The 10758-nt window shown below is 27.0% G+C and overlaps 1 protein-coding gene across 1 annotated transcript; it reads left to right on the top strand.

The window, feature by feature from the left end:
• Positions 1–8061: 8061 nt before the first annotated feature.
• On the top strand, positions 8062–10217 carry LOC113874412 (transcription factor MYB119-like). The gene is made up of 3 exons (XM_027512634.1): positions 8062–8486; positions 8611–8740; positions 9519–10217. The coding sequence occupies exons 1-3, from the start codon at positions 8062–8064 to the stop codon at positions 10215–10217; spliced, it is 1254 nt and encodes a 417-aa protein (XP_027368435.1).
• Positions 10218–10758: the final 541 nt, after the last annotated feature.

Here is a 10758-nt window from a genome sequence, read left to right as displayed (position 1 = left end):
ATTACTCGGTTTGCTAGGGCATATATATTGAGGCTTATTGTAGGGTTCATGCTTCCTGATCACTCTAGCAGTAGGGTATCTGTGAGGTACTTGCCTTTACTTGAAGATTTTGAGTTGACTGGTCAATATAGTTAGGGTTCTGCAGTTCTAGGTTATTTTTACCGAGAGCTATGCATGGCCACCAACATTGATCGTGTTGCTATTGGAGGACTTGCTGCGTTGATTGTGATATGGGCTTGGGATAGATTTCCCCAGATAGCACCTACCAATCCTCCCTATACTCGTCCCTATCTTTCGTACGGTATTAGGTAAGTTGGTATTGTTATTGTTTTTCTATGCATTTGTAGGTGTTCTATAATGTTATTTGTTTGGCTTCATGTTTTTATGGTCAAAATTACTTGCAAATGGTTATCCCACAGTATCAGAAAGGGAAAGAAAGATGTCTAGTACTATAGATATATTTTTTATCGTCTAGCATATGATGAGGTATTATAGCCAACTTTTATAAATAGGGTATATTACACTAATTAATTTATTATTTTATTATTAATCCTATTTTTTTGTCATCATACAGATTGTGTGGGTGCCATATAATATGGAACTCATCAATATATTACCACCTATTTGTAGAGACGATATGAACTTATGGAGGGCAGTGGTGCCACTTATATGTTTTTAGGTATGTGAGTAACATTAACCTAATAGAGTAATGCGTTAGTTTGGTATGGTTCAGCACGTACCAAGGACTCCTTACCAGCTTGACTAGCTACATGACTTTACCCTCAGAGGGAAGACTGGAGAAGATTGATCAGCTAAGTTTAGTGCTATGTTAGAAATTTGGGAGAGTAGACGACTTTGGGTATTGACTAATGAGCCTCAATATGGTTTACTTAGCTCAAATTCAGAGTACATGCGATGGTATATTAGTCACACTCGTCGTTGGATGACCAGGGAGGCAGCAGTATCAGCTTTGTCGATATGTTTACAGAAATATATAATTTTTTTACTATTACTTTCTATTTTATATACAAAATTATAGTAATAGTTACTTTTGACTATTTTTAGGGTGATGTGATGGAGAGATTGCATTACTTGAGCACTGATGGACATGATTCTTTTACCTTTAATGAATTAAAGGACTTGTCTGAGACTCTCCTGTCACTGAAGAAGGAGCAAGATCGCATATTAGAGCCTGTTTCATCCTCAGATCCTCCAGTAGAAAGTGGTAATCCCGTCGATCTAGACTTACACACAGATCCTCACGAGCACCATTCGCTTTTGACTCCAGGTGCCCCATACAGTTAAGTTGACCCTATACCATCAGACATACATCCTATAGAGTCAGGTATTGATCTTAATGCCGAGTTTGGTGTGGTTGCTGATTTAGGATATGTTCATCGGAACCCTCATCGAGGAGCTCGAGAAATCTACCTTTTGGTTTGTTGTTAATCCACCTTTGTATATCTTCAGATTCATTGCGAAATCTAGTTAACTTTTGCTGAAAAATGACCTTCGATGGTGTATAACCTACATATAGAACATTCAAAACATTAAAAGATGTATCCACGAATTCAATGGATATCTAATAATTTAACAATCATCTAGATAAAAAAATAAAATATACCCAATTTGATGAATTCTTTCTTCAATGCTATATCTTAATGCTATATGACGAATGCAATATGCATGATATGCATTTGGAGGTTGCAACCCAATGTGTAGATTTGACACAACCCCTTTTATACTTTGATGTCTATCTGATATCAAATAAATTCCCGCTCTATCGGTAACATGAAAACGAATTAATGCCAAAAACCATTCCCATGCTGACACTGTTTCTCTTTCAACAATTGCAAAAGCTATTGGAAGAACACAATTATTTCCATTTTGAGTTGTTGCAATGAGCAACGTATGACGATACTTACCATATAAGAACATCCCATCCACTTGTAATATAGGTTTGCAGAATTTAAAAGCTTAATGACATTGTTCGAATGACCAGAATAGCCGTTCAAATACTCTATACCTGTTATCCACTTGATGACCAACCACATACTCTTTTGTTTCAATTTTATAAACAGATTCAGGAGAATGTAATTGCATGTATTCTAACTAACAAGGCAAGGTAGCATATGATTCATCCCAATCACCAAATACTTTAACAATGGCTTTTTGCTTCGCCTTCCAAGTTTTTTTATATGAAATTTTATATCCAAACTAAGCACATATTCGCTCTTGTATCAATGAAATATGTACCGATGGTTCCTCGTTCACCATTCCTACATAAAATAAATTTTCTCAAGTTAATAACAATGTCATTGTAAAAATAAAATAAAAAACTTGCTATTTTACTTACCAAGAATGCATGAACAAATAAAATCAGAATCTAACTTTTGATGATCTTGAGAAATTCTCATATTGACACATGTATGTGAACCACCTCACCTAGTAATTTTTCACTTGTTTGAATTCTTAAAAAATGAAGCCCTCACTCTCCATGGACAACCAGAGGTATGGTTTAAGCATTTAACGTACAAATATGTTGGTTTAGACTCAGTTATAAAATAACTTTGATGAATCTTCATTGTGTAATGTTTTAATGCATTTTTCACTGTCAAATAATAAGCCAATAAATAAAGGATCTCCTTCAACCCATGAATTGACTTCTTGAAGATGTTCTTTATTCATTTCTTGATCAAGATATTCTCAATTAATATACTTATACTTTGGAGTAACATTTCAAAAAGGAATTACAGTATCTCCTGCATTATATTTATCATTAATATATAAATAAATAACCACAAAAAACAAATTCATTATAATTATTTCACATTACCTCCTACATTTTCGGTTACTTGTATATGTAAGTTGGAATTAAACTCGCATTCAACATAAGTAGAAGAAGAACTACTTAATGAAATTTTTGCTTCACCATCTCCATCAATGTAACTCTCATAATCTGAGTGTTCATTATCTTCATCAGTATCATTCATAACTCCTTTATTGCAACAAATTTATTAGTTTTAATTCAATCAATTACATATATTACTTAAAAGATAATAAAACAAAAATAATTTTATCTTCATTATAATCACGACTTACAAGGGTCTTATTCTTTTGCTGTGAAAGTGATAAATTTAAATTCATCGTCTGTAAGGACATTAATGAACTTCCACCAACAACAATATCTACGTATAACTTAATAATATTTCTACTAGATTTTTGTTGAAATGCACTTATCATGCAATCAATATCTTCATCATCACATATATCCAAAGCTGTATACTGTCTAATATTTTCATCAATCAAAAAATGAGAAATTAATCTATAAATCACTTGATTATGGTTAATATTAAGTTTCAGATGAATTTTTCTTTTCAATGTTTCATAACTTATTCCTCGTTTTATCTTAATTACTTTTTTACTTCCTTCAACACTTACTCTTTCATTTCCTTCATAGATTCTACCATTCCAATATATAATAATAACAATCTCACTCATCCTGCATTTTGTACAAATAAACTTTATTTAATATTTAAACTTTACAATAATTAACATAAATAAAATAAACAATACTCATTGATTAATTTAACAATCTATTTAATTAAATATAACTAAATTCATACATTAAAAATTAAATAATAAAATTATTAAATTACACATACCTAATTTTCTTCTAATGTGCCTTTCTGTGGTGAAAATGAGAGGAGGGTTGGGATATATATAGTGTTCAAAATTCACCATATATTTTGCGAAAAGAATTCGAGTCTGTAAGTTTCACAGCATGGCTGGTGATTTCTTTGATAATTTCGCTACTAAAATGGTGAATTTAGACAACCTGCTGACACATGTTGGCCTTTCATTTGTTTTGACAGTTCTGTGGTGAAATTAATTTAAAAATAAATTAAAAAAATATTTTTTCCATCAAATATGCAAAATTTTACTTTACATGACACGTGTCAAATGCTTATAAATTTTGCAATTTGGTTGACGAAATTTAATTAACAATATTATAATTAAAAATTATAATCGTCAGACGATTTGACGAAACTTATGGACACATAATCCAAAATACCTCAGAGTGGAAAATTGTTTCAAATTTGCTATAAAGTGATAATTTGTTTTTTAATTACAATATTCAAATAAATTACCCAAACAGTTTCATTGTTTAAATATATTATATGTTATATTTTTAATAATTGTTGTGTTTTTATATACATCTTTTAAGAAAATTAATTTTCAAAATTTTAAAATATAATATTTTGAGACTGATTTTTTTTTTTTTGTTTATATGTGTAATTTTTTACATGTCACAATCAACTCAAACTTAAGAACATATAAATCAGTTAAATGGACCCAAATACTTATAAAATTTTTGGCAAGAAGATTTTGAAGGAAAATATAACGGTGAACAAATTTTTTTATTTTAAATAAATATGTTTAAAATTAATTTTTAAAATAAAATATATCAAGTTATATATTAATATAAATTTAATATATTAATTATATATTTATAATTATAAAAGATATATAATTAGTTGATTTAAAATTAAAAAAAAAATATGCTTTCTTTTCCGAATTTTTTTAGGAGAGAATTTTTAGAGAAAAAGAAAGAGAAAGACTTATTTTATAAATTTTAAATTAAAATATTATACATCATTTATTATGACAAATACATGATTAATATATTAAATTTATGTTAATATATCAATTTATATATTTTATTTTAAAAATTAAATTTATTTATTTAAAATATAAAATTTATATATATATATATATATATATATATATAACTTGAGTTTATTTTAATTAAAAATTAATATTTTGACTAATTAATTAATGATTACAAAATTTGAAATTTTTTTAATTTGTTATATAATAAATATTTATAAGTTCAAAGTAAAATAAAATAAGGAGTATATAATTTTATCTGCATAAAGATAAGTTAAAATTAAAAATACATGTTTTTATTATATTTTTAAAAAAAATTATCATCAGTTATGTAAAATACTAATATTTAAAATTTAAACTAAATAATAATATGCTTATATTAATCTCTTTTTATCTTCACACTTATTTTACACTCTTATCGTCAGATGTGAAAAAATTATTATTATTTATATAATATTTCTAGAATGGAGGGGAGATAAAATGAACTATTTTTTTTTTCAAATTATCAGCACTTTTCTTTTTTCACTCAATGATTTTTTTTTTAAATTTCTTTAAAAATAAAAAAATCATTTCGAATTTGTTTAGTTTTATGTATCCTTTCATATATAAAGCATGGAAAATTTTAATTTTATTTTTAATTTCAAAATGAATAAGTTGATGTAAAAAATATTTGAATGGTGAAATTAATATTAAAAATATCTTGAACGATAAAAATGAAAGTTCATTGTTTTCCGGGTATACTAATTAAAGTCGAATGATGCTTCAATTTTTAGAATAATTTAAATATTAAATATTCATTTAATTAATTTTAAAATATTTTCAAAATATATTGATTAAACGTAAAATTTATTTCATTTGAAAAACTATTAAGAAAAGATCTTAATATTTTCTTCTGCAACTTAGGATTTCAAGTGTTCAATAACTAACTCTTTTTTTTTTAATTAAAAAAATCAATATTTCTAGACAATAGAAAAACTATTGCAACTACTACTAAAATAATTATTTACTAAAAAACCATTTAAATATCTAAAGAGCATATTTGAAGTAACCTCTCGCAGAGAATGTGTCATGTTTTTTAATATCTTGTCAACCACTTTAAAGGGTGAACTCAACTCTAGTAGTGCCAATCAATTCTACTTTTGTCAACGTTTCACTAAAATTGTCAATTCCCCCAAAACTTCAATAAGCCCCTAACAAATGTGTACCAAAAATATTAACAAATAAATTTATATAGAATTTTTGTCTATTTTATTTACCTCAATTTTGATTTATCCCTGTATTTTAAAACATTAAATTTTATTTGAAAGAAAATTTTTAAAAATATGAAATTATGTTTAAAGTAAGAATCAAGTGTAAGATAAATTATAAATGATAAATATATAAAATAAATACAATAAAAACTTATAATTTTTTAAAAATAAATCATTTGAATTTTTTATTTGACATAAGTCGCTATTTTTTTTTTGTCCACCAAGCGATAGATGGCACGATGCCCATGTAACGCAACATAAAATAATAAATTTAAATTTATAATATTTTTAAAATACTATTTTTATTATTAAAATACATATAATATAATAATTTTAAATTACTATATCTAAATAAACCTTAAATATTAATTTTAATTATTTTTATTCTATTTAAGTTTTGTTTTCTCTAATATACCATACATTAGACAAAACGATTATACCTTGTGAGACATGTGTTTTTGGCATATAATTGATGAGGAACAAAATCAAGTTTTTTAAAATTATAAGACTAAAAATATATTTAAATTTTAAAAATTAATTTTAATATATTATTACTAAAAAATTATTTACACTATTAATTAATTAAAAATAATTATAGATGACTTTTAAAGTGATTATTATAAAAATAAATAAATATCAATGACCTGACAATTTATAATTAAATTTTTTACACTATTAATATATTTTAATTAATTTTTAAAAAGTATACCTCACATACTTGCACGAGAAAAATGTATATTAATTTTCTTTAAAACTATTTTAAAAATAATACTTAAATTATTTAAAAGATTTTATAGTTGACTTAAAATATTTTAATATAAAATTTTAACATAATTTATCATTCGAAATATACGTATGTGCACAAAGATACGTTTATGAACATATTATTGTTGAATATAAAATATTAATATTTTATATTATTTATAAATTAAATATATTTTTTACTCAAAATGTATAACACATTTTAGAAATTTTATATTTTTTACAATCTTTATATATAAAATGCTTTTATTCCTTTGAGTACCTGCTAATAGTTGAAAATAAAAATTTGGTATTTTATACATTAAAACATGAAAAATTAAATAAAGAAGTTAATTTTAGAGGAAAAAAAATATGTTCAAAGTAATCTTATATAAGAAGTTTTAAACAATGTGAAAAGACAAATTCTTAAAACACTTTTTTCTTTTGTATTTATTTTATTGTCACCCAATTTATTAATTCTAGAATTCCTTCATCTAATTTAAAGAAATAGTATTTTTTATTTTAAAATTATTATTTTGTACAAAAATTATTGATATTATCATTTTCAATAAAAAATATTAAAAGTGTTAAAAATTAAACAAAATTGGGAAAATGTTTTTTGTTTTTGCATATTTTTACAATTTGATTGTTCTTGAGCAAATTCAAAAATATTAATTATAATTTTGGAGAAGATTTTAATTAATATACAAACTTTAATTTATTTTTAATGTAATTCGTTATATTAATAAAATTAGGATTATTAAGTTCTAGGTCTACAAATTTTTTCAGTTACTCCTTCCATATACTTTGCTTGAGTATGGTGTGTTAGAATATTTATAAATCCAGCAAAAAAATTAAAATTATATAATAATGAGTCATAATTGAAAATTAATTCATATTTATGTCAATACAATTAATTAGTCTATTAAGATGATATTTAAATCTAATAAAATTTAAGTAATTAATTATAGAGTTTTGTTAATCTCAATTTTTAAAGCTGAATTTAAGCAGGTAATAATAATAAAATTTTATTAAAAATAATATTTATTTTATTTTTATAATTTCAATATAATAAATGTATACCTTTTTGATAAAAAAAATTTATTTATAAAAACTTAAACTCAGCTCTTAGGACTAAGGTTAACAAAACCCTTAATTATAAATAAAATGAATTAACAATACCCACTAATCCCTTCTGTCCAAAATGAATTTCAGGAGTTACACTGTAATTAATTCCCGACCCTTGGATAGAGCACATAATCAGTGGCTACTAACTAATCATGTGTCTTATTAAAGGCTTGGCATAAGCTTCAGTGTTTGTCAACCATTTTATCATACCTTAACCGGTGCCCAGAAATAATACTATCCACTTCTGAATCAAGCTCTTTTCATGCAATTCATGGTAAGAGAGGAAAACAATGCAAATTATAACCTTTCTGTTACGTATCGATCAAGCCCTCCTTTGACAGCCATAGAAAGGTTCTTAAGGGGCCAACATAGCCATTTTCCTCACCAGCAACAACAACCACAAAATGTTGCAAGGAACAATGATGCAAGTGTTTTTACTGAGGAGTTGTGCAGTTTTTCTTCCTCTGATGGATCGAACAGTAGTTTTTTGTGGCCAAACAGTACACAAGAGTGCTTTGTTGATGGGCTCACAGCAAATGAAGAGGCTTTGATGTGGAATAACATCAACCAAAGCCCCACATTGTGCCTGAAAGATATGAGACTTTTAGGTAAGAAAGCAAGAGTGGTGGGAAAGAGAAGTAAGAAAGAGTCTTCTGTGTTTTGGATCAAAGGACAGTGGACTGAAGAAGAAGACAGGTTGAATAAATTAAGACTTTATTTTCTTTTGTATTCCTTTTATGCTTTAGTTTGCGATTCTAATAAATATATGTTTGTTTACTAAAGTTTTTAGTGGATTTTTATATATTTGGTATAATTGAAGGAAACTGATAAGGTTGGTGAAACAATATGGTGATCAAAGAAAATGGACTGAAATAGCTGAGAAGTTGGAGGGAAGGATTGGCAAGCAATGTCGAGAAAGATGGCACAATCATTTGCGTCCTGATATCAAGGTTTGTTAATGGCTTATTACTAGTCAATGGTCATTTATACACTCCATGTTAGTTGCATGACCATGGATCATTCTTCCACAAAGTTGCATGAAATACTACAACTAATCATAGTTTTTAACAAAGCTTTTCCATGACTACCTCGAAATTATTTATGATATTTTCTTAACTACATTTCTCGAATTAGATTCAGACCATCAAGGATCTGTCTTTTATTTTTCTGGTGAAAATCAAGGCTCTATTTTTGGTATCAGCATGCAGGTCGTTCATCTATATTTTTCCTTTTATTTCTTATTAATTGCTAAAGTTTAATCTTCGTATGTCAAACAGAACAATTCTAGACGACCTTGACATTTTTGTAATAAATCATTATAGGTTCCTGTTTTTCTCACTCTCTTATTTTTTCCTCTTGAAACCATGCATGTTTCAATTTCAACATTATTACACTTATTTAAGAACATTTTGTTAACATAACTGAAATAATCTGATAGGGCTTCCTCCATTATTTGCATAGATATACCTTGTAAGTCACACTACCATCTATCAAAATATGCAATTCATTCTTGCATGTCAATAATATATAAATCCTTGGCGTTTCTTATATATTCTAGCCTTTAACATCATATATTTTCAGAAATTCCCACAGAAGCGCGGGCACTTTTGTCACTTTTTTCATATAATTTTCAAACATATCCATAAATTTCGTTTTATTGATTTTTAGTTAGCTTATAAATCTCAGTTAGAAAGTAACATATATACTAGTTATATATTTTCTTGGCAGAAGGATAGTTGGAGTGAAGAAGAAGAGAGGATATTAGTAGATACGCATGCCAGGGTCGGAAATCGTTGGGCTGAGATAGCCAAAAAGATTCCAGGAAGAACAGAAAATGCCATAAAGAACCATTGGAATGCCACTAAAAGGAGACAGAATTCAAAGAGAAAGAACAGGAAGATGCACAGCTCTAATACAAAGCCAAATTCCTCTATACTTGAAGACTACATCAGAAGCCAGACTCTAATTGGCACTACTTGCATCAACCCAACACAAGGCATCATCACTGATACAACTATCTTAGAAGACCCTGATGCAAAAAGTTTAAACCTTGTGTTCTCTGAACCCTCTGAATCTCTTGCCAATGAGCTACCCTTCATGCAACAAATTTTCACTGAGAATCAGAATCAGCAATCACTTGGCAATGTTGAACTTGAAGATTCTATGTTCTCCATGGTTTCTCCAACCTGCGACTTGGATTTTTGTCAAGGAAAGGTTAATGATGATGCTAATAATCTCCAGCATTTAGAGGCTCATCCTACCCCCTTAAATTACCATCCTTCGGATCTATATATCTATCACTTGTTCAACGTAGCAACCGGTTATGGGAATCAAAGCCTAAACATAGATTTTCACCAAGAGAATCAATATTGTTCAGAAGGAAAAAGAGAGATGGATTTAATAGAGATTATTTCTTCTTCTTCTTAGTTAATAGAGATTATGGGACGTGTGTATATATAAAATAAAAAATAATGTTATACCGTATGTCTTCTCTTAACCATCTATTGGTGGTGTTGGCTTTTCTGGTCTTATTGTCAACTATTCAATGTTCGCAGTTCTTAAAAGCAGTGATATAGGAATATATTTGCAGGAAATCCACTGGTTTTTCTTAACTCCTGTTGGCGTTATTACGTCACTTAGATTAATTTTGCGTTTTGTTGGTTGGTATTTATAAAATGAATATAAAGAAAAATTTATCTATATTTGATTTTTTTTAATAAATAAGTTTTAACTCCATCACACAAAAATTATAATTTATTATGTTTGTTTAAACTTGAATTTAAAGTTAATATCACTCAGTTTTGTACAAGTTTTTGAGCAAGTTTTTGTTACCCAAGATAACCAACCATATTTGTTATATGCCATGATTTTAATGAAAAAAAATCTATTTAAGAAAACAAAAACTTGATAATCAGCAATATGAATCCGATATTTGTTCAAGTGCACAACTTCAATCCAATCCAACTTT

The sequence above is a fragment of the Abrus precatorius genome, unplaced genomic scaffold (genome assembly GCF_003935025.1).
Source record: "Abrus precatorius isolate BTA unplaced genomic scaffold, Abrus_2018 Scaffold8, whole genome shotgun sequence".
NCBI classification, from domain to species: Eukaryota; Viridiplantae; Streptophyta; class Magnoliopsida; order Fabales; family Fabaceae; genus Abrus; species Abrus precatorius.
This window is presented reverse-complemented; position numbering and strand designations above follow the sequence as displayed.

Coding starts and splice junctions, on each gene's coding strand:
- LOC113874412 (XM_027512634.1), top strand. CDS start 8,062: ATGGTAAGAGAGGAAAACAATGCAAATTATAACCTTTCTGTTACGTAT. Junction 8,487..8,610: donor TGGACTGAAGAAGAAGACAG/GTTGAATAAATT, acceptor GTATAATTGAAG/GAAACTGATAAGGTTGGTGA. Junction 8,741..9,518: donor ATTTGCGTCCTGATATCAAG/GTTTGTTAATGG, acceptor TTTTCTTGGCAG/AAGGATAGTTGGAGTGAAGA.